The 24,367-nt window shown below is 49.6% G+C and overlaps 1 protein-coding gene across 4 annotated transcripts; it reads left to right on the top strand.

Annotated features, from left to right (window-relative positions):
- Positions 1–1,620: 1,620 nt before the first annotated feature.
- On the top strand, positions 1,621–24,003 carry PRADC1 (protease associated domain containing 1). 4 transcript variants are annotated; one of them, XM_084855292.1, is made up of 6 exons: positions 1,621–1,770; positions 7,980–8,080; positions 12,662–12,771; positions 14,435–14,602; positions 18,492–18,583; positions 20,756–24,003. In XM_084855292.1, the coding sequence occupies exons 1-6, from the start codon at positions 1,710–1,712 to the stop codon at positions 20,761–20,763; spliced, it is 540 nt and encodes a 179-aa protein (XP_084711418.1). In that variant the 5' UTR covers positions 1,621–1,709; the 3' UTR covers positions 20,764–24,003. The 4 variants fall into 4 exon arrangements, with proteins under 4 accessions (XP_084711418.1, XP_084711416.1, XP_084711417.1 ...); XM_084855290.1 differs by having other exon boundaries at positions 18,492–18,618; XM_084855291.1 differs by lacking the exon at positions 18,492–18,583.
- The last annotated feature ends 364 nt before the right edge of the window (positions 24,004–24,367 follow it).

Below are 24,367 nucleotides of genomic sequence, written 5' to 3'. Positions count from 1 at the left end.
AAGGCAGGAGCTCATGATCTTTCTAACTCGTCTTATTTCACGTGGGGAAACGTTTTTAAGCATGTAAAAGCGCAAGGAGTCTGCATGGAAATGAATGGAGCACAAGGCTTCTGCATGATGGTTGGCTGGGCAGCGCTTCGAACTAGACCAGACTTTGCTGCAACTGAGGAGTGTATTTGCTACGAAGAGAAAAGTCACTGGAAAAGACCCTGATGCTGGGAAAGACTGAAGGCAAAAGGAGAAGGGGACGGCAGAGGATGAGATGGCTAGATAGCATCACCGATGCAATGAATATGAACTTGAGCACGCTCCGGGAGAGAGCGCAGGACAGGAAGGCCTGGCGTGCTATGGTCCATGGGGTCACGAAGAGTCGGACACGACTGAACGACTGAACAACAACAACAACAACAACTTCAGGCTGCAAACCCAAGCCAGCTTCAGCGCCACCTCTAATCCGCAATATTAATCGTGGACTACATTGCAGGGTTGTCCTAAACCACTTTCTCCCTGACACAGCCCCGATCCCGGTCCCCAACCTGCAGTGTGGGACTGATGGACTGCATTGGTACTAGCATCAACTGGGAAATTTTAAAATGTTTAGACCTTTAAAAAAATTAAATAAGAACCGATTTAGAAAGAGCAGAGATTTTTGTTTTGCTCCTACTTTTCTTAGTGATATGAAGTAATAACAGTGTTCCTGTTTATGTGCACAATGTCTTGTCCTCCCCTTAAGAAATCACTGCTATTTCTGTGATACATATATAGGAAAGGCTTTCAAGACAGAAGCTTTGGCAGGCAGGCCCCTCTGCCGTGTCCCTGTATTTGGACTGAATGGACACTCCAAGCCAGTGCAGAGAAGGGGTGTAATTACCCACCTCCAGCAGAAGGCAGCCAATTGGAAGAAGGGAAAGCCATTGTAATTTATTTCAGAGTCCACAGTTTGGGAACTAGAGATGGTCTCAGGATAAGCCAACTTGTTTTATTTTTTCCCCTCCACTTTCTGCCATGGCCAACCCCTGCATCACTCTCTTCATGCAGAATTTTATCTGCAGCTCATCAAGAGCATGGCTTTTCCTATGTTCTTAGCATTATGCTTAATGTTCTTAGCATTATGCTTAATTTCAGTAGGGGATGAGGATTATGGGGTTGTCTCAAAGGCTTCCATGAAAAGTTGGACTAGTAAAACAGATCAACCTATTATTACTTTGTTGTTTTTATTGTTTTATTGACTGAACAATTGCGTGTTGTTTTTACTTTTTATTGTTAGATGATGTATGCCCCCTTTAGCATCTCCTTTCAGGAACTGGGAAGGTGGAAGCCAAATCCCGCAAATAAACAAATACAGAAAGAACTTTAATAAAACCATTTTCTAATTTCTCGAAAGTTATGGTACTTTTGTCTCCCCACCAGTTAAATTTGTCAGTTGGATCATGTCCCAGTTATTCCAGATTCTTGACCAGCACTACGAGCCGAAATCTTTTGAGATCCTTCTTTTCCTCTCTATTAGGCGCTTGTTGGTGGAGCAAAAACCCTGCAGAGAGAGCCAGATGATTGATTAAAACTCTCCCCAATGGCATCCTCAAAAGCTTCGGCTCACCCAATGAGAGTGACCGGGGAGGCGGGCTCCTCCTCCGAACGTCGCCGAAAGATCGGGGAGCCCGGTGCGCATCCCTCGAGCGCTCGCAAGAGGCGGCGGCTGCAGCCCGGCGATGCCCCGCGCTTGGCCGGGATGGCTGTGCTCCTGGCTGTGCGTGTGCTCCGCGGCTCACAGTGAGTACCCGGTCGCTGCGCGGCCTGCAGCCGGGCGCGGCGCGCGGCCTGTAGCGCGGGGCTGGCGCCCGGCGCGGCCAGCAGCAGCTGCGTGTGGCAAACGGAGCGGACCTTTCCCGGAGATCTGGGCTCGTGCAGTGGTTTTCACCACCCTGGTGTGTTTGCAATCCACGTGTGGCGTGCGGAGCCTTCGGTAGACTGTGTGTGTGTGTGTGTGTGTGTGAGCGAGAGAGAGACGTCGCCACTGGCATTTGCAGCTGTGCCTCCCTCTGACTTGCTGCTCCTCTTCCCCGCGGCCGTGCCCTTGTTGACCTGGCCCTGGCCCTGGCCCGCACAGCAGCGGCGGGGAGAAGGAGCAATAGCGGGTGCCGCTGCTGATACCCAGAGGACTTGCTGCCCGGCTCTCCGCCTGCCAAGCAAGCGAGCGGCAGCGAGGAGGAGGAAGAGGGGCGGGAGCACCTGGCGATCGCGGCGGCGAGAAGGGGGCTCGCTGGGCCCGCCGAGCGGCCCCCGAGACCCGGAGCCGGCGCTGCTGCTCGCTCTGCCGCAAACAGCTTCGCGCGCTGGTTTTGCGCATCAGCGTTAAGGCGCGAAAGCCCGCCAGGCTGGGGTCTCTCCCCCACCCGCCATCAGCGGGCGATCTGTGTGCACGCAGCTGCATGCGTAGCTTAGCGGCGTGCTGAGGACCGCGAAGGCATCCGGAGGCCCTGCGGTGGCCTCACAGGCGTCCATCAACCTGCTGCGGGGCGTGCGGGCTCGGGGCTATTTATAACCCCTCGCCTTTCGCATCCGCTATTTGCAGCGTGGCCGCAGGCGGTCGCGTGGGACGGATCCAGGCACGTGTTTCCTTTGCAGCCTCATTTCTTCTTGTACCGATTACGGGTCAGCTCACAAATCGGCGGCAATCCAGTGGGGTGATGTAGAATACTCCTGGGGGAGGGACAGGGTGATATATTCGGTGACGGGCTTTACACCAATATTGCTGCTTTACTAAAGCAATACTGCTTTAGTGCATACGCAGAGTGCTTTGCCTGAACAAAGTGCATCCCGTGCATTATATCAGTGCCATATGGCAAAGCAGTCTTCGTCCCGTGCTACAGGTCAGAGGGAAATCGCCGAATTAATGAAGGAGGCCAGGTCTATCGGTGGACATTAGCTAGGATGTGGCTAAATGGATCTCCATGCTTAGAGGCAGTCTCCTCTGAATATCAGTTGCTGGGGAGAAGCAGCAGGAGGGGGCTCTGGCCTTCAAGCCCGGTTTGTGGGGTTCCTCAAAACATCTGGCTGGTTGCTGTGGTGAACGGACTAGGCCTTTGGTCTAATCCCTCCCCAGTGGCATCCTTAAAAACTTTGGCTCCCCCAGTGAGAGTGACCTCGGGGGCGGGTTTCTCCTCCAAGTGTTCTTCCCTTAGAAGAGTAATGCCTTACCTAAACTCATTAGGTAACCTTAATGCAGGAGTGGGAAACCTGCAGACTTCCAGATGATGCTGGACTCCATGAGAACATCAGAAGAGCCCTGCTGCATCAGACCCAGGGTCCATCCAGTCCAGCATTCTGCTCACACAGTGGCCAACCAGCTGCCAACCAGGATACCCACAAGCAGGACACAAGTGCAACAGTACCCTCCCGCCCATGTTCCCCAGCAACCTGTGTACATAGGCTCACTGCCTCTGATACTGGAGGTAGCACAGAGCCATCAGGATTAGTAGCTGTTGAGAGCCTACTCTTCCTCCAGAAATTTGTCCAATCACCCTTTAAAGCCATCCAAATGGGTGGCCATCACTACACCCCGTGGTAGCGAATTCCATAGTTCAACTCTGCACTGTGTGAAGAAGTCCTTCCTTTTATTTGTCCTGAATCTCCCACCACTCAGCTTCATGGGATGACCCCTTTGGGTTCTAGTATTCCCATCAGCTCCCAATACCCATCAGCCCCCACCAGCATGGCCAATAGACCGGGATGGTGGCAGTTGTAGTCTGATAAGATCTGGAAGCCACCAGGTTCCTTGCCGGTGCTTTAACAGAAGCTCACATGACTTGCAATCCACCAGGCTGAACACTAGCCACATACAACCAGCCACGAGGGGTTTGAACCATCTGTTGTATTTTCTGTCCACTTGGGACTATGACAAGAGTCAGGCAATACACCTGGCACCTGACAACCACCAATACTTGGCTGTTATTTAGCAGCCTTTGGCGACCCAAGTAGTTGTTTCAGCAGGCCCTAACAGGAAGGACAAGGCACCCGTGTTTCCTGTTCCTGCCACCTTCCTTAACATTCAAACCCTGAGATCCTCTGGGCACCTGATTCTTCATCAGGCACCAGATTCATTGCCCGTGGTGCATGATATTATCCATTCAGTTGTGGCCGACTTTTGGCGATTCTATGGATCATCTCTCTCCACGTATCCCGATCTTGTACTTTTTCTTTGAGCTGTTCCATGCTCTGGTTGGTATCAATTTTGATGGTATGAGAAAACTCTCTGGAAAAGACCCTGATGCTGGGAAAGATTGAAGGCAAAAGGAGAAGGGGACGGCAGAGGATGAGATGGCTAGATAGCGTCACGGATGCAATGGATATGAACTTGAGCACGCTCCGGGAGAGAGCGCAGGACAGGAAGGCCTGGCGTGCTATGGTCCATGGGGTCACAAAGAGTCGGACACGACTGAACGACTGAACAACAAAAGCCATCTTGTTCTTTGGCGGCCAGGTTTCCTTTTACCGCTAACCAATCCGAGCATAATTGCTTTTTCTAGTGAGTTCCTCCACATAACATGGCCAAAATACGTCGATCGCAGATTCATGATTTTTCCATCCAATGACATGTCTGGGTTTATACGTTCCAGTACTTGCTTATTTGTTATCTTAGCTAACGTGGTACAGCGAGGGCTAAACCTTGGGGTCAAAGTCCCAATTGACTACCAGAGAGCAGCAGGGTTTAAAGGATGCTCCGTTTTATTCCTGCCGCCATGATGGTGCTATGATTGAAGTGAGTTTAAAATGCAAGAGTGCACACGTTCCCAATATTATTATTGTTTACATCGAGGTGGCAAACAGTTTTGTTGTTGTTCTGATATAGCAGGACTGCAGAAGCAGTTTTAAAGCACGGGATGGTGATTGCAGGGGTGGGAGAGAAATGTAAGTTGTCCTTCACCACGGAAATAATAGACATGGCTGTCTAAAAGATCCTCCATTAAAGACACAATCCTATGCTTTTCTAGATAGAAAAAGGTATGACAACTCCCAGCATTCCCCAGCCAACTATGCTGGGAGTTGTAGGGCCTTTTTCTGTCTAAACATGCGGGGGTTTGCGCCCTAAGACCGTTAAGTCCAGGGTCTAAAATGAGCCAGCTGCACCACTGTTTAGTGCTTCTGTGGGAATGCCACAGACACCCACAATCCAGGCAGACGTGATTAATGAGCTCCGTCGGCGGCTTCCAGCAAACGTTTCCTGGGGTCTGGCCAGAGGAAGCTGCCAGCTCTTGCTGTGCTTTCAGGATCCCTCAGTGATGGATGCAGGGATAGGGCTGGAGAAGGTAATTGTTCTGGAGAAACAGGGGTGAGGACAGACCGTCCTCGGAGAATCTTTTCAGTGTTTTAAGACCTCCAAATTTGGTTAGACCTGTTTGCCCAACCTTGGGCTGCGTAGGGAGATGACACGGGCAACGGCAGGGCAATCTGAAACTGGTTTAGCAGTCCTTCAGTGTTGCCAAGCAACCCTATTACGTGAGTCAGGGATTCTGAGTGGAGATGGGTTCTCAGCGCCTCACCAAATGACAGTTCCCAGAACTTTGGGTGAAACTGCGTGACAGGTCTAAAACCAACATACATTTGGAGCGTAGATCTCACCTCAGTCCCTTTCCAAGCTTCTGACAGCTGAGGCATCCTTTTTTTAAGGGAGGGGGGTGTCCATTATTTATTTCTTTGTTACATTTATTTGCCACCCTTTTTCCACTTGCGAGGAACTCCTCCTCTCCATTTTACCCTCACAAGAACCCTGTGAGGTAGGTTAGGCTGAGAGTCAAGGACTGGCCCAATGTCACCCAGTGAGCTTCATAGCCATGTAGGGCAGGCCCCCCTGACCTTTTCGGACCCGTGGGCACAGTTGGGAATTTGTGAAACTTCTGTGGGTGCCACCACAAAATGGTTCCCATGATGGATGTAGCTAGTCACAACATGGCTGCCATGCGGGGCGGGGGGGCTGGCTAGTCAAAAGTGAGCTAAAGAAGTGCGGGGGGGAATAGCGGGGCTAGAGGCTGAGAGTGGAGAGAGAGAAACAGACCAAAGGGGAATGGTCCAGGGGGACAGAAGATTGGGCGGGGTCAGAAAGCAACTCTTTCCTTCTCTGCCTGCCTGCCAACATCTTATCTACAGCAAGCACAGGAATAGGATCCTGGCACCCTAATTTTTTTTCAAGGTTTTTATTAAAAATATTTTTTTGAAGGGGGCAGGGAGTGGGGAGCTTCATGGGCTCCATTAGAGATCCCAGTGGGTGCTGTGGCACCAGGTTGGAGACCTCTGATGTAAGGACTAGAACCAGGATCAGTCCAACACTCTAACCGCTACACCATGCTCTTAACAACTACTTTTTCTTCCATTCATGCCTGAAAAGATGGACTTGTTCTGTGGAAGGAAGCAAATATTAAGCCTTGCAACAGGCAGCCTCCATGGAGTGATCAGATCAACCTTCCCCAAGCTGATGGTCTCCAGATATGTAGGATTACAACTCCCATAACCCCCCCCCCCAGCCAGCATAGGTGGGTATACCATAGCTGTCTGGGGAATTATGCTAGTTGTAGTCCAACACACATCTGGAGATCACCAAGGCCATGTTTCCACAACAACGGAAGGAGAGCTAATGGAGGAGTACCGGGGTTTTTTTTTAGAAGGAAGCAGCTTTGCTGTGAGCAGGGCTGCACAAGCGGATTCTCTGCACGCACCAGTAAAAATCACTTCACAGAACATACTTCCTGGTGGGGTGGGGATTGGAATGAATGTCATCTGACTGGCAGGGGCTGCTCAACCAATAAGAGAGGCTTCCCCCCTTTCCGCTTTCCCCTGAAAGTCCAGATGCACCTGCATTTCAGGAGCAAGCATCATTGAGCACAATGGGAGTTACTTCTGAGTAGACGCACATATGCTTGTGCTGGGAAAGGGGGAACACAAAGAGGGAAACTGGCGCCCATTTTAACCCAGAGGGCCTCATTGACCACAATGGGAGTTACTTCTGACAAGACAGTAATGGGGTTGTTGTGGGAAAGAGAGCAAAACCAGCCCCCATTTTAACACACAGGATCTCTGTACAGAAGCTGTGAATGAGTTACTTCCTAAGGCAATGATTCGGAGCCTTGAGAGCGCGCTTAATCGCATCTAAGGAACTGGGCTTAGAAGTGTGCCATTTCAATTGAGGGGGAATCTCTGCACGTTCTGATGTAGGCATTCAGAGGCAAGCCTCATTCAGCACAATGGGAGCTACTTCTGAGTAGACACACATATGCATGTGCTGGGAAAGGTGAGGGGGAGAACACAAATATGGAAACCAGCCCCCATGTTAACCTGCAGGACCTCACCACAATGGGAGTTAATTCTGAGGAGACACTAATGGGTTTGTTGTGGGGAAGAGAGGAGTAAACACAAAGACAGAAACCAGCCTCCATTGTAACCTGCAGGATATCTATAATGAAGCTGTGCAGTACTTACTTCCTAAGGCAATGAATCGGAGCCTCAAGAGATTGCGCTTAATTGCAGTGGATTTTGAGGGCAGCAGAGTGGGAGAACAGCCAGATCTGACTTGCAGGGGAAAATCTCCTGCACAAACCCCCTATTGAAATGAACAGGAGTCTCCTGCTCATGTCAATGGGGTTTGTGCAGGAGATCCCCCCCCCAATGGATTGTGTCCCTTATTAATTGTGTGGGGGGGTGGATTTTGTGTCTCGGCAACAAAATGGTTTTGGCCAGCCCCATCTGTTACCTCCCATCAACACATGACATCTTACTGCCGCTCATACTGCCACATCTGAAGGCGGTGTAGCCCCCCATGAACCTCACTTTCTCCAAAAGCACACCCCACCCTGAACAAACCCAGCTCCTTAAGACTGCCTTTTCTGAATCCAGAACTTCCTTTCCTATTTTGGGGAAAAGGCCGTTGGAACACAGTGCTGCTAGAGTTTATGTTCTCTCTCTTCTCTTTTTGACCTCTCATCTTACAGGTCTACGCATCCAGGAATATCTCTATTTCCAAGTGCTGAGCCCCGGTGATATCCGCTACATTTTTACCGCCACACCAGCCAAGGACTTCGGGGGAGTGTTTGTAAGTATGAGAACCAGGCAGGATCTACAACTATGTTCAACGTTATTTTGCAAGGCAGCCTTTCTCCCCACTTCCTTTTTTTTTTTGCATTAACAGTGAGGGGGGGGGTGGAGGTAAAAATGTAACAATGCTGATATTGTGAGAGGTGCAGCCTGGTCCTGAAGAAAATCATTTAGGCATTATCATAGTGTGGACATTAGTGAGAGCCAGTGGGCATAGATCCACAATTTCCAACACCTGGATGTGGGTCAGATCACCTGCCTGGGTGGATGAGGGCTGAAGAAGCCAGTTTTGCCTGAAGGGACTGAGTGTGAGGAGAGATGAAAAGAAGCAGCTGGGATTTGGCTGGCTGGAGGGGACCTGGTTTAGTATGTCAGAATAGTGGTGTTACCTTATCTAGTGCCTAGGAACTAAGAATCTAGTGCCTGAAATTGCTTTTTCCCTCCTCTCTCCCAATCCCCTTTCCTTTTGTGTCGTGCCTTTTAGACTGTAAGCTTGCAGACAGGGACCGCATTATGTCTTGTATTCATAAGCTACTCTGGGAGCCTTTTTGGCTGAAGGATGGGATAAACATTATTTGAATGAATTAATTAATAATGGAGCAAATAAATAAATAAGACACTACCTAGAGGGCCATAGGATTTTTCGGTTTCTGGTGGAGCCAGGGCTCCAAATGTGGTCCCCAGAACCTGCGGTCCCCTCCTGTCATAGTTGGCACAGTTCTCTCCACACCAGCTGTGTCTCTGCGCTCAGAAACAGAGTGCAGAGATGGGGGGAAGGGGCAGTCCCCGGGGCAGGGAGGGGAGGAGACTGCAGAAGCCACTTTACTCAGCTTCTTATGCGCTATGCAGCCTTTTTCCCTCTCCTTCCCCAAAGCCGTGGCTAGACAGCCAAAATCGGCCATCTAGCCAAAAATGCAGGGCGGCTGGACCACGGAGGCGAGGATCACCTCCATGCTACAGCCGCCCTGCACTGAATGAATACTCAGCATCTGACTTTGGAGGCTGCTTAATATCTCAGTGGGATTGTGCCCTAATTAAATTAGCGGGAGGGGGCTGTTGCCCTCCCGTTCTGCTTGTGGGCTTCCCACAGGCATCTGGTTGGCCACTGTGGGAACAGAACACTGGAGATCAGCCTTTGGTCCGACCCAGCACGGCTCTTCCTGTGTTCATCTGTACTTGCCTGTGTGCTTGCTTCTGGGCCCCCAAGAATATTGCAACATTTGTAAATGAAGAGGTTACAACGAAGACTTTTGATGGTGTGGTGGCCACCGGTATTGCAACTATCCGAATGCGATTTTGAAATTGCAGGCCCTCTCCTCCTTGCTTGGCCATACTCCAGTTATCTTTGCAAATTAAACAGTTTTGGAGCATTCAGTGCCTCAGTGATAGCTTCGCGCGTTCCCCGTGGCTCAGGAAGCGTTTTGTGAGTCAGCTCTTCGCTGGGGCCATTTGCCCAGCATGTTTGATCTGGTGGGGTGGCATTTCAGTCTGGCCGAGTTTATTGCATCAGGGTTGTTTCATACATCTGTGTTTGTGTCCCATCACATAGGGTTTTGATTTTGCATTCATAAAGGACAAGAGACGGAGTTATTATCAGTGCTCTCGTCTGCTTGGTATGGGCTGCTGCCTGCTTCTTGGTCCTTTTTTACAGCCTTGCTTTGTGCTGTCCTAAGAACATAAGAAGAGCCCTGCTGGATCAGACCCAGGGTCCATCTAGCCCAGCATTCTGTTCACACAGTGGCCAGTCAGCTGTCGACCAGGAGCCCACAGCAGGACATGAGTGCAACAGCACCCTCCCGCCATGTTCCCCAGCAACTGGTGCACATAGACTCCCTGCCTCTGGTACTGGAGGTAGCCCATAGCCATCAAGACTAGTAGCCATTCATAGCCTTCTCCAGGGATTGTCCCAGTCCCCTCTTAAAGCCATCCAAACTGGTGGCCATCACTACATCCTGTGGTAGCAAATTCCATAGTTTAACTCTGCGCTGTGTGAAGAAGGACTTCCTTTTAATGGTCCCGAATCTCTGTCCCGCCTCCTCTGGTGCAGGGTCAGCATCAAGTCTTTATGGTTTCAACCCCCAACTGTGTTTCTCCTTGTCCAAAGGAGTTGTCCCTCCCCAAGTGAGAGTATGCTGCTTGCTAATTCTTAGGATCCTTCCTTAATCCATCTTCCCCTCTGATGCTCCTACACACACAATCCAGAACAATCTAACATGCACACACCCTCCCCATTGCTCCCAGGCCTGCCCAGTTGGACTCAGGAATAAAAATGTGTTATCTTTTTTAAAAGGTATTCCTGCTACACTGGGAGGCTGTATTAATTCTTTATCCAGCCCAAATATGCTCCCTCATCCACTGCTGCTGTTATGTTTGTTTATTTGTTATTTATTTATGTATTTATTCAAAGCATTTATATCCCACGCTTTGGTCAAAAGACTCTCCAAGCATCTTACAGGGGCCATGGCTCAGTAGTAGAGCTCCTGCATGCAAAATGCAGAAGGCTCCGGGTTCGATCCCCAGCATCTCCAGAGGAGGGCTAGAAATATTCCTCCCTGAAACCCCGGAGAGCCATTGCTGCCAGTCAGTGTTGACAATGCTGGGCTAGATGGACCAGGGGTCGGACTCAGTCTAAGGCAGCTTCCGATGTTCCTCATTGATAATCAGACAGCCCCTGCCATCAGCCTCACAATCTAAAAAGATACGAGACACCAGCAAAGGGATTGGGAGGGAGGAGGGCTTTTTATTTTTATTTTAAAAGCATGTTGGTGATGCATGATTCAGTTGCCTAGATGGACAGTATATATATCAGCTCAGGTTTGCACTGCAGCCTGGACATTACAGCTCCATACAGGAAAAAAAAAACCTGGGTGTTTCTTGAGATTCATAATTGGCTTAAGGTAACTCTGCTTTCTCTCCTTCTCTGATCTCTGGCTGTATTAGGGCTGCAAGTAGGGCAGGAGGGCACAAGGGACATTTGCCCAGACTGAGGAACAAGCCAGAGCTGGCAGGATTGTATAGGTCAAGGTGGAGCCCTATTGGCCCCTTCTTGTGACTTCTGCAGAGCTGGGAGCTGCTCTGCCGCCTTCTGGTCATCTACAGTGGTGGCACTGCAGAGCAGGAGAGAGCAGGTCCCTCCTCTGATTAGATACCAGAGGCACACAGGATAAGGCACCAGGTCTCCTACCGCCAGAGCTCACAGCTTGAGATGTCTTACCATCTTACCACAGCTTGAGATGTCTTACCAGATTAAATCTAAAGTTTTTAGGAAGGTTGCGACATTAAATTTGTAGGCAGTTAATCTAACCAATTCAGGGCACAATCCTATGCCTGGTTGGCTGGGGCATGCTGGGAGTTGTAGGACTTTTTTCTGTCTAAACATGCATAGGGTTGCACCCTTAAGCTCTGTTCTTGATGGGGGCAAAGTGCTGGGACCATGTGACACCTTCATTGGATCCGCCACACTGGCTGCCAGTTCTTTTCCGAGTGCAATTCAAGGTGCTGGTTATCACCTTCAAAGCCCTAAACAGCTTGAGACCTGGTTGCTCCAAGGAGCGTCTCTTCCCATGATCATCAACACCAGTTCAAAGCATTGGTGCTGACCTTTCCAGCCCAAAACAGCTTGGGACCAGTCTACCTGAAGGAGCCTGTTCTCCCTTATGTTCCTCCCCAGTTTATTTTATTTATTTATTATTACATTTACATCCTGCTTTTTTTCCTCTTTCAAGGTGACTGGCCCAAAGTCACCCAGTGAGCTTCATGGCCAAGCAGGGATTAGACAAAGATCATCCTCAGAGGCTCTTTTGTGGATGCCACCACCCACAATGGTGTGATGGGTGACTACTGGAGAAATAGCCTTCTCGGTAGTGGCCCCCTATCTGTGAAAAGTCCTTCCCAGGGAGATCCCCTTGGCTTCATCACTGTATATATTTAGATGCCAGGTTACGACCTTCCTTTTCAAGTGGGCATTTAACCTTAATCTGTTGCTCTGATAATTAGCTTTACTTCTGGCACTTTAATATTTTTTAATGTTTTAATATTTGAACATTTTCATTGTGCATTTATTATGTTGGTTATTATTTTATTGGTGATTTGGGCTTGTTGGGCTTTTTTATGATTGTAAACTGCCCTGAATATATGTGCCAGTTGGGTGGTATATACATTTAATAAAGAAAGAAACCATCTCCTATGCTGGGTGGGGGTGGGGGTTATGGGAGTTGTAGTCCAATACATCTGGAGGCCGCCAGGCTGGGGAAGACTGTACTAGGAAGTAGATCCCATCGAAGGGAGTGGGAATCACTTCTGAGTAAACATGCATAGGACAGGGCTGCAATCCTGTGTAAATCCCAGTGAACACCGTGGGACTTTCTTCTAAGTAGACACACATAGGATCACACTGTAAAACTGGCATGTTTGTGATTTCTCTAACTGGGTGACGCCAGTAGTTTCTAGTGCAGGCATTCCTCGGCAGCGTGGTAAGGGAGAGGAAGGAAAAGAGGACGAAGGCCCATGATTTCTGCTCATGCTCAACAGCCTGTGGTGTTATTTTCATCATTTTGTGTGTCTCTTCCATCTGCCCAAGAACACCAGATATGAGCAGATCTACCTGGTTCCAGCGGACCCCCCGGAGGCTTGCGGTGTGCTAAACAATGGCGTCTTCATCGAAGGCCAGATTGCCCTGGTGGAGCGTGGGTGAGTTTCTTTGCACCACTAAGCTGCTTTTGAGTGCGACTGTGCACTAGAGGGGCTGAACGGAAATACACTGGTTGTACAAGGGGGATGATTGGTGCACACCCGGAGGACAACTGCTGTGGTCCATGATCTAGTGTTTAGTTTCCAACCGTGGCCAGCCAAATGCCACCGGCTGTCAGGATTCCCTTTTTGCCCAGCTGAGAACTCCAAGAGCCAAATCAACACTCAGACCAGAGGCTGCATTTCCAAGGCTTTAATTCCATTAACCCTAATGAGGCATACAGATGCAAATTGCTAGAGACTCGCAGACTACAAAAGAAACAGCCTTCAGGGAGTTCAAAGGGAAACTATGAAAGTTGATCTCCGTTTGGGGAAAAGGCGGCAAGCTCTCTTAACTTAAGGGGTGGGAGGGGAAGATCTTCCCACTCCCGTGACACCTCTAGGCGCCGCTGTTGACGCCGAGCCAATCGGGCAGAGCGCCAAAGTTCAGCCCCTGCGACTTCCCGCTTGTGCCTGCGTCTGCGTCTTGAGTCTAAGAATTCAGGTTGTTCTTCCCTCGCCGCCCCCTGTTCGCTATCACTTCCAGGGATGTGTGTGGGGGGGGGGCTCTCCGTGCAGCTGTGCCTCTGAAGCCTGGGAAAGTTCCTCCCCCACACGTTGCAGCTCTTCCTCAGAATCTGAGCTACTCTGACACTCTGTATGCTCAGAGGCAACCCCGATACCGGGAAGACCACGAGCAGGGCATGAAGGTGGGAGTGGTCCCCTGTTGTTCATTCAGAGACCTACTGCACCTTAGTGCAGAGGTTCCACTTACTGCGGCTAGAAGCCATTGATAAACCTGCTCGCCATGCGTTTGTTGACTCATTCCCTCTCTTTCCAGTCTTCAAGAGGAAGAGTGCCATCGCTTATGCATCCAAAATGGCACTACCCACACACAAGAGGGGCCCCCTCCTCCCAAAACAATGAAGACCGAGCAGGGGCTATAGAATGCCGAGTGACAGTTGAGGGGGACAGCTCAAATCTTACCTTCGCCATCACAGTGACCTTACCCATTTCTCAGCCTCAGTCTCCCATCTGCAAAACGGGGAGAGTAATACTGGCAAGCTACCAAAACAGCCGCTTGATTGGTCAAGTAACAACTTCACACAGGCAGGGGAGCCTCGGAAGTGTTTGTTCTTTGACGCCCTGTTCAGGCTAGTCAGAGCTGTTCTATGCAGGTCATTTTTGTGGCCTTGTTGCCAAAATTGAATCATGGCCTACCGGAGACAGTATTAAAGGATGTGCAATGTGCTAGGATCGTGCGCAGTGGTAGGAGAAATACAAGACCCTTGGTCCAACATTTAAGTCAGGGATGTCGAACTTCGGGACTTAGAAGTGAGCCATGATAAGGGCAAATCTCCATGAAGTCTTGGAGCCCAGCGAGGCATGCTGGGAAGTGGGAAAATTCCACTCCCCGCAGCCACGGGTCCCTTCCGTTGTCAACAGTAGACTTCCCGTTTCAGACGTGACATGTTCATCTCCCAAAGGGAGGCATTCCCATCCTGTCTAGTTTGGCCCCATCTCAGGTGCCCGCAACTCCCCTGTGTCCGTGCTCCTCATGTGCACAAGACAGCAGCCATGGTGGCATGAGGCACAACACTCTTGTCAACCGTGTCTCCCTCAGGGGCTGCTCGTTTCTGTCCAAGACCCGCATTGTCCAGGAAAACGGGGGCCGCGCGGTGATAATTGCCGACAACGCCTATGACAGTGACAGCTCCTATGTGCAGATGATCCAGGACAGCACCAGGCAGGCAGCGGACATTCCTGCCCTCTTCCTGCTCGGGAGAGATGGGTGAGTGGCTCAGGGCTGGCACAGCAAAGCGGCCAAGAGGGGGAGCCAGGAAGCCCTGGGTCCAAACTTGCCCTCAGGAATTCACTAGAGGGCTTTAAGCCCGCCCTTGTTCTCTGCAACCGCAGTGCATGCACACACCCATCTGCAAAATTGGCAGGGGAGGCCATAATAAAGGCCTACGTTAAAGGGGTGTTGTAAATTTACTGGGGTACTGTTTGTGAATTGGCTGAAAAGCGCTATGTCATTGCTATATATCTTATACAAGAGCGACCCACAGCTGGTGTCCTTGTGGGATTCTATATATAAAATAGAACCCTGATGTTCAATAAATGTGACCATTTGGGAGAGCTCTTACAAAATCGTAGGTCAGGGTGGGGGCGCCTTTCGCTGTCAGGGCCACATCCCCTCATGAGTAACCTTCCAGGGGCTGTAATGGTAGGCAAAGCCAAAATCCGAAGTGAGTGAGACCAAAGCCACATGTACATGTACAATACAAACACCCCACCACCCATCCACTCACACCTGCACGCACACCTTCACACACAGAGCAGAAATGATCCCTTCCAAGCAGCGCTGCCCCCCACCTCAACCTCATGAGTCCCTGATGATTGAATCTCCCTCCCTCATAGAATCATAGACTAGTACGGTTGGAAGGGGCCAATAAGACCATAGAGTCCAACCCTCTGCTCAGTGCAGCCTTCCTTCCACTTCCTATATGTGTCCATTTTTGTTTTCAGGTCATCTCCAAGCTTTTTGTGAAGCCACATTGGCTTCTTCTGTTGTCTTCCGCCTTTTTTCTTGTTGGAATTGTTTGTAATTGTGCCTTGAGAATTTCCTTTATAAAAAACTCCCACCCATCTTGGGCTCCTTTTCTCATTAGAGTCGCTTGCCATGGGACCTTACTTACCATTGTTCTGACTTTATTAAAATTGGCTTTCCTAAAATCCAGGGTACGCGTTTGACTACATTCAGCTTTTGCTTCCTTTGGAGCCAAGAACTCAAGTATAACATGGTCACTTTCCCCCAGAGTTCCTATAACTGCTACTTTGTTCACTAAGTCATCTCTGTTGGTTAGGATCAAGTCAAGGATAGCCAATCCTCTAGTTCCTTCCTCCACTTTCTGTAGGAGGAAATTATCAGCAACACAAGTCCGGAATTTCCTGGAGGGGCCATGTTTTGCACAATTTGTCTCCTAACAGAGCTGGACTATAAGGAAGGCTGAGCGCCGAAGAATCGATGCTTTTGAACTGTGGTGCTGGAGAAGACTCTTACAAGTCCCCTGGACTGCAAGGAGGTCAAATTAGTCAATCCTAAAGGAAATCAGCCCTGACTGCTCATTGGAAGGACAGATGCTGAAGCTGAAATATTTTGGCCACCTAATGCGAAGAGAAAACTCCCTGGAAAAGACCCTGATGCTGGGAAAGATTGAAGGCAAAAGGAGAAGGGGACGGCAGAGGATGAGATGGCTAGATAGCATCACCGATGCAATTAATATGGACTTGAGCACGCTCCAGGAGAGAGCGCAGGACAGGAAGGCCTGGCGTGCTATGGTCCATGGGGTCACAAAGAGTCGGACACGACTGAACAACAACAACAATTACTACTACATCATGCTTCCTTGAAACATTGGCTATTTGCTTTTCAAAAGTTCCATCCTCATCTTCTCCTTGATTGGGTGGCTGGTAGTAGACTCTGACCACCATGTTCCTTTTATTCTTTGCTCCATTTATTTTAACCCAGATGCTCTCGATGGGGCTACCAAGCTCATCCTCCTGTATTCCTGTGCAGAGATATGTATTTTTAACATATAGAGCAACTCCACCTCCTTTTTTGTTCCTTCTGTTCTTTTTGAACAAGTTATATCCTTCAATTCTGTATTCCAGTCATGGGAGTCGTCCCACCAAGGTTCAGTTACACCTATCAAGTCATAATTTCCCTCCCATATTAAGAGTTCAAGTTCGTTCTGTTTGTTTCCCATACTCTGGGCATTAGTATATAGACATCGAAGACCATGTGCTTCATAGTCTGGCTTTTTTCCCTACATGTTTTTGATGACTATTATTGGGTGCTATTAGAGCTGTTCTCTCCATTGTGGTACATGAGCCTTTGTCCATTGTTACCCCCAATTTTACGTCTCCCTCCCCTGTAGGATTCAGTTTAAAGCCCTCCTGATTAAAGATCTTCATGCTGTGGCCATTCTATCCCCCTTCTAACTACTGGAAGGATAGATGAGAAAACTCTCTGGGCCCCAAAGTTCTCGAGTTTCCTTCCCAAAGCTTCCAAGTCTGATGTAATTTCTTCATAGTTCCGTTTGGCAGTATGAAGAAAGGGATACCTGTCAGTGGGCTTTATGAGTGCAGGCAACCCTTCAGTCGCATCTCTAATCTGTCCTCCCGGGAGACAGCATACCTGGCGAGTCCACGGTCTTTGCAACATACACGGGTTTCGATCCCACCCAGCAAGGTGTCTCCCACGACTTCTACTCTTCTCTTCTTCTTGTTTCAGGCCTTGGTTTCATTGCCTCTGCTTTGCTCTCATGCAGGTTCCCCTGTAACTCTTCCTCTGCAGGCTGTCCTCCAGTCTCATCCTCAAGTACCTGGAATCAGTTCCATAGCTGCACTGCTTCCACTGGTGCAGAGTGGCGTCTAGTTCTTCTCCTCCTCACTGTCACCGTTTTCCAAGGAGTATCCTCTACTTCATTTTTCCTCACCTCAGCATTTTCCACTTCTGCCTCAGCTTGCTGTTGCTTTTCCATCTTCTGTACTTCGCTTTGCTGCTGTAGTTGCACCATTCTGTCCAAGAACTCTTTGTCTTCTCTCATTCCCTGGAGGATCGACACTCGCCGCTCCAGTCCTCTTACTTTTTCTTCCAGCAGCGTGCTCAACTTGCACTTCTTGCATGTATAGGCCATGTTGCTCTCAGGCAAGAAAACAAACATGGCACAGACCTTGCAGGTCACCACCACTGGAGAGCCTTTTCCTTCCATAGTCTCTATTCCCTTTATGTTTCTAGCTTTCTGATTGTACTGGGATAACCCCCAGTTAATAGAGGACAAAGCACAGGCTAACAGCAGTGTCCTACTGGTATAGAAGTGTATTACAAGAAAAAGAAATTTTGACCTCCCCTGCTGAACTCCCGTTTGCTCTCGTGGTTCACTCTCTCTCTGGGAGCTTGTTTGCTTGTATAGCCCCTAGACCAGCTGGAGCAGCTTCGTCTTCTCTGCTCAGCTAGGAGACAGGAAACAGACTGAAACTCCCTGCCCCCTCCTGTGGTTACTGGATCTTTCTGATGTTTCCCAAAGCACTGGTGAACACTGCCTAGCATGGCCAACGTTCCCCAAAGTTCTGATAAGAGTTAAAGTGAGAGTGCTTCGGATGCTTCCAGGGTTCCCCAAGCGCTTCCTAGGGCTAACAGATGTGGCAGGGAACATGGGGAGGGTGGCGGCGCTGCTGCAGTCCTGCGTCATGAGCCTGTAGGTGCCCCCCACCCACCAACTGCCAACAATGCACTTCCAGGAGTGGAGGACGAGGTAGGTGCCAGGGGGAGGGGTTGGGTCTTGCTGAGAGGGGCATGGACTTGTGGGAGAGCTGGCAGGCCAGGTGGAGGGGCCTGGTACGCCACATCTTGCCCACAGGCTGGAGGGGCCCCGGCCCTGGCTTCGCTCAAGAGCAGCACTGTCTCTGGCAAGGCTCAAAAAGAGATTTGTAAATGTCTCTGGGTGTAGGGTGGGTGCCGAAAGAGCAGGCAATTTCCATGCATATCTGGTACCCCTGCAAATGGGCATGAATGTCAGTGTTGAAGAAATGGGGGGCAATGTTCCCCCACCCCCACCTTGTCTCCATAAATATTAAAGGTAAAGGTGTCCCCAGCTAGTCGTGTCTGACTCTAGGGTGCGGTGCTCATCCCCGTTTCTAAGCCGAAGAGCCAGCGCTGTCCGAAGACGCTTCCGTGGTCATGCGGCCGGCATGACTGAACACCGAGGTGCACGGAACGCTGTTACCTTTCCCGCCGAGGCGGTACCTATTTATCTACTTGCAATTTCTTGCTTTCGAACTGCTAGGTTGGCAGGAGCTGGGACTGAAGACGGAAGCTCACTCCGTCACGCAGCACTCGGGTCTCGAACTGCTGTCCTGCAGACCTTCCGGTCTGCAATTCAGCGTCTTAACCACTAAGCCACCGCGCCCCCCCCCCCCCATAAATATTACTACTAGGTATATAAAGTTAAAGTTGAGCATAGAGACCTGGCAGGTCATCTACTGACAGCAGCAACCGTGCTAGCAAACAATACATAAATCCAACCATAGAGCAGTGGGGAAGTTGGGAAGTCTCATTTATGCAGAAATGCACCTGTTTCAAAAGCCTATGAATGGAGAGCCAGCACAACCAGTTCTTCCACAAAAACAAACAAACCCCAAACCCGGCAACCTGTCATTACATTCTGGAACAGGATCAAAGCTTTGGAAAAGAGCAGACAAGAAATACGGGCAAAGTGGTTGGGTGCTGGGGTACAGCATCCTTGTTTTATGTCATGAGTCTTGTCTGAGTTGGAACTAGGTTATTTATTAGTTACCCAGAACAGGTTTGGGCTGAATGTAGATTATGATCCACTGGGGACCCTTGGCCCTTCTGGATTCTTTGCAAAGAATTCTGGACCTGGCCCCAATTCAGCAAGCTGCTGCTTCTAAGTCCTGCAGGGTCACGTGACACAGGCTATAATTGTAGACATTTACTTAGGGAATAAGGTCCAGCAAACCAGGAAAGGTGTTGACCTTTAAAGCCCTAAATGGGCTACCTGGCCTGTCATTAGCAAGGATTCAATTGGCAGGCTCGAAGAGCGCGGCCTTTTTACTGGTGGCACTGCAGTTGCAGAAAACTCTACCCTGGGCTGATCCAGACAGGTTCTGAAAATGTTTCTGCTCAGGAGGGCTTTTCACAACAACATACAGTTTTTGTGCTGGCTTTTTGAATGATCACATTTTTTACCTTGTTTTTTAATATGTGATTGATTTTAAATCTCACTTTATTGTGGCTGCTCTTGATTCGTTGAGCCTCGTGTGGTGCAGAGTGGTAGGCGGCAGTATTGCAACTGAAACTCTCCCCACGACCTGAGTTCAATCCCAGCGGAAGCCAGGTCTCGGGTAGCCGGCTCAGCCCTCCATCCTTCCGAGGTCGGTAAAATGAGTACCCAGCTTGCTGGGGGGAAGGTAGTCATGACTGGGGAAGGCAATGGCAAACCACCCCACTACAGTCTGCCATGAAAATGCCAGCGCAAGCGGCGTCCCTCTAGGGGTCAGTAATGACCCGGTGCTTGCACAGGAGGAACCTTTCCTTTTTCCTTGATTTGTTAGCTGCTTTGCGGGAGGATGTTTTAAAAATAAGAGGGATACAAATGGTAAATAAATACAAATAAAGTGAACACACCGGGATTTACTTCCGAGTAAACATGCATCCAATTGCACAGTGTCGTTCTGCCTGTTAAAGAGATCCTGAGGAAGCTTTGTACGTGGACCACAGGGATTCTAAGTTTTTGTGTGCTTTTTCAAGCGCTGTCGGTCCAACAAAGCAGAAGCCACACCCACCCTTGATCCAGAATATAAATGGATTAGATGTAGTTCACATATTATAAAATCTTAAGGTATTAATTGCAGATAATGTTGGCTGTGATCATTATCTGCCCGTATATTAGATTGGATAGTATTTGTTTACATGTTTTTTTATTGAAAAGTTAATGTTCATTTAATTCAGGGATGTGGAACCTCTGGCCCACGGGCAGAATCTGGCCCGTGGAGGTTCCGCATCTGGTCTGCGGAGTCTCTGTAGATTCCTCCAGGGGGCGGGGCTTGGCCTTCAAGCCCTGCCCTCTGGAGGAATCCCCTCAGGAGGACGCCTTGCTGTTGTCTATGATCTGATCTGAGATCAGAGGTCACAGCAAGGGATGCAGGAGGCGGGGGGCTCAGCTGAGTCCCTTTCTCCATGCTGAGAGAGGCACCAAACTCCATGCTGCTCTCAGCGCAGAGAAAGGCCAAATGGGCGTGGGTGGGTGGGTGATGTCATCAGTGGGTGCAGCTGGGTGCAACCCCTGATGTTATCTATGTATGAATTTAAAACCTGAGCAGTTTTCTTTCTCCTTACCGGTTGCAACCGCCTTTCCAGATACATGATCCGCCGATCCTTGGAGCAGCACGGGCTGCCCTGGGCCGTCATCTCCATCCCTGTCAATGTCACCAGCATCCCCGCTTATGAACTCATGCAGCCTCCATGGACCTTCTGGTAGCAGAGCGCAAAAGTGATGGAGGGGGAGGCTGAGGAGGAGGAACCAGGCCGAGCGAGCCAGCGGGAGCAAGAGAGACACTCGGCAAATGCTCCCAACAGATCGCCTCTGCCTGGGGCTCTCCAGCTAGCCAGTCTTGCACGAGACGACCTCCTTCGAGCGCCTTTGGGAGTTTCCTCTGGTAGATTACAAGGAGTTAGCCCAGTGGACCAAGCTGTCCGGTGCTGGCGGCTACCCTCACCGGCTGTTTTAACTGAAGAAGGATGCGGCTGAACCAGAGACCTTGGGCGTGCGGGCCCACTCTGCGGCTCACACGAGGAATGGCGCTGGCACCCTCTGGCTAGCTTCTCTTGAGTCCATGGGAATAATGGGGTTTGTTGGGTGGTGCGGTGGAGCCAGGGCTCAGAGAGACACAGCCCCGGCATTTCTTTCGAATAGCAGGGATGCTGAGGTTATCCGCCACCCGTCTCAGACCTCCCTCTTCCCTCTGAGCTCAGCTGCAGTCTTCACAGTAGCTGGAGGGAAACAAATTTTCCCAGCAACAATATATTGTTCCCTGTTGTGATGCAAAGTATTTGGGGGTGGCCTGGTCTGGAATGGGCCATTAAGAGCCATTTGCTTTCCAGTAGACCTGCTTCGCGTGCAGATAGGAACTGCTAGAAGAGGGTTGTTGCTATGGATCAGCACAGCTCCCCGCCTCTGGGGCCTCTCGTGGGGGCATGGCTGTGGGGTCTGTCACTATGTGTGCCTGCCCTTAAAAAAGTGACCGCTACACCACTGGGTTCAACACTTTTGAAAAGGGAGATGTAGCTCCAGTCCATCCTGTGAAAAGCAATTTAGGATCGACACTGCCCCCAAAACCTTTGCCTGTAAATGAAAGGAGACATTTCATTTGCCCACTGTTTAATTAAAAAAATATGCCAGACCTTTGCTGTTCTGGTCCAACCCAGCCATGAATTGCATTGGGCCCACGGGGCGGCGCAGATATCTGCTGACCTTTATCATTTCTCCTACCCCAACAAACCCAGCCAGCTTTAGGCTTCTGAAACTTATGTTGTAGCCATGTTTTCAAAGGGTTTTTGTGTCTCCCCTCAATGATCAATGAGGGCTAGAAGCTTGCTTTGAAAAGAAAAAAAAGCTGAGACTCTCAGGAATCCTCATCACATTACAGTTTCTAACTCTGGTGGGCTACATCAATCTGTGCTCCCAACTTCATGTGTTTTCCACAAGAGGCAGTGGATGCCCCCTCTGTTAGTGACAATCTCGTAAAACTAGCTTCTTATTGCTTGGACATCCCTCTAGGATAGGAGTGGGCAGCTCTCTTGGAAGGAGAGGGCCTCCCAAGGAGCAGGAACTGGTCAAAGAACAGAAATTGGAGAGTAGGGATAAATGCTAAATTCTCCCACTGGAGGGAAGTAAACACTGGGGTTCTACAGGGATCTGTATTGGGACCAGTGGTTTTCAACCTGTTCATAAATGATCTGGAATTAGGAGTGAGCAGTGGTGTGGCCAAGTTTGCAGATGACACCACATTATTTAGGAACTGTGACTCTCCGAACTGGGAGAGTGGGCATCTAAATGGCAAATGTGGTTCAATGTAAGCAAGTGTAGAGTGATGCACATTGGGCAAAAAATCCCAACTTCAAGTATAGCCTGATGGGATCTGAGCTAGTGGTGACTGACCAGGAAAGAGATCTTGGGGTTGTGGTAGACAGCTCAATGGAGATGTCAGCCCAGTCTGTGGCCACTGTAAAAAAAGGCAAACTCCATGTTGGGCATAATTAGGAAAGGGATTGAGAATAAACCTGCCAATATCAGCCTGCCCCTATACAAATCTACGGTGCGACCACACTTGGAATCCTGTGTACAGTTCTGCTCACCACACCTAAAAAAATGGACATTGTGGAATGGGAAAAAGTGCAGAAAAGGGCAACTGACATGATCAAGGGTCTGGAGCATCTCCCCTAAGAGGGAAGGTTAGAACAGCTGGGATTGTTTAGCTTGGAAAAAAGGAGTGTGAGGGGAGACATGATAGAGGTCTACAAAACTATCCATGATGTGGAGAAAGTGGATTGGGAGAAGTGTTCCTCCTCCTCTCATATAACTAGATCCTAGTGGGGTCATCCCATGAAGCTGATCATTGGGAGATTCAGGAGAGATAAAAGGCAGTACTTCTTTACCCGGCGCATAGTTAATCTATGGAATTCAATTCCACAAGTTATATTGATGCCCCCCAATTTGGATGGCTTTAAAAGGGAATTGGACAAAGTCATAGAGGATAAGGCTATCAGTGGCTACTAGTCCTGATGGTTCTGTGCTACTTCCAGTATCAGTGAGCCTATGTCCACCAGTTGCTGGGGAACATGGGCGGGAGGGTGCTGTTGCACCCGTGTCCTGCTTGTGGGTTTCCTGAGGGCAGCTGGTTGGCCACTGTGGGAACAGAATGCTGGACTAGATAGACCTTGGTCTAACTGAGCAGGGCTCTTCTCGTGTTCTTATGTTGTGGCCCTCCAGATCTTTTTGCCTACAATTCCCATTATCCCTCAACATTGCCTTTGCTGGCTAGAGCTGATTATGGAGCAACCTTCCCCAAACTGGTGCACTCCACATGTGTTGGACTACAACTCCCAGCATCCCCCAGCCAGCACAGCCAAGAGCAGGATACTTCCTTGTGAACTGCATCCCTAACACTTCGTTTTCAGCCCGCTATAGCTCCGAAGTGGCTGCAGGGGACCAGGAACCCCTCCTATTATTTCTAATGATATTCAAATCAAAATTATTTAAAAACCTGCATTCCTAGTCAAGAACCTTTGGTATGTGCCTGGGGCCTAGCACAGCCACTCCCACCCCGGCGCCTTCCAGGGGGTGGACTACAAAACCCATCACTGCCTATGCTGGCTGAGGATTATGGGAGTTGTAGTCAAACACAACCTGAGAGCCGCAAGGTCTGAGAAGGCTGTGCTAGCACGTTACATTAAAAATGAAAGTGAAATTAAAAGCTCTCCCAAATTTAATTGGATTTATATACAAACAGCAACCATCCAAAATTGGGTGAATAGCAACATTCATATGTCGATCCCAGCCCAGATGAATGATGTGTACGGTTGAAAATTAAATATACGCATGCAGACATACGTTTTTCTGATTTTCAGACACACACAAGTGAGCGCTGTGCAAAACGCTTTGGTGTACCTTCTGTGTGTGTTTTTCTGGATCTTTGCAAAATGCATCCCAAATTAAATGTTCAGGTCTAAAAAATGTGCCCCCTTGGTGACTTTGCTCGTTCCATTCCCAGCACAGGAGGCCCTGGGGGGAAGCAGTCATTCCCCACTCTTTGCCATTATATGGGGCACGGGCATCTTTCCATGGTGGTGCCCTACTCCCCAATGTTTTAGAGACAGTGGGCACATTTGGAATTTTGAGGGTGTCATGGGCACTCTCACACAATGGCTGCCATGGGGGAGGGGCTTGACCATTCCTAAAATGCCAGGGGG

This window comes from Heloderma suspectum, chromosome 5 (assembly GCF_057233095.1).
Source record: "Heloderma suspectum isolate Gila_16-S chromosome 5, 16-S_ref, whole genome shotgun sequence".
Lineage (NCBI taxonomy): Eukaryota > Metazoa > Chordata > Lepidosauria > Squamata > Helodermatidae > Heloderma > Heloderma suspectum.
This window is presented reverse-complemented; position numbering and strand designations above follow the sequence as displayed.

Excerpts from the sequence above, each read along its gene's own strand:
- PRADC1 (XM_084855290.1), top strand. The coding sequence starts at position 1,710 with ATGCCCCGCGCTTGGCCGGGATGGCTGTGCTCCTGGCTGTGCGTGTGC. Across the intron at positions 12,772-14,434 it reads ATTGCCCTGGTGGAGCGTGG|GGGCTGCTCGTTTCTGTCCA; the intron begins GTGAGTTTCTTT and ends TGTCTCCCTCAG. Across the intron at positions 14,603-18,491 it reads TTCCTGCTCGGGAGAGATGG|GGTGCGGTGCTCATCCCCGT; the intron begins GTGAGTGGCTCA and ends GTCTGACTCTAG.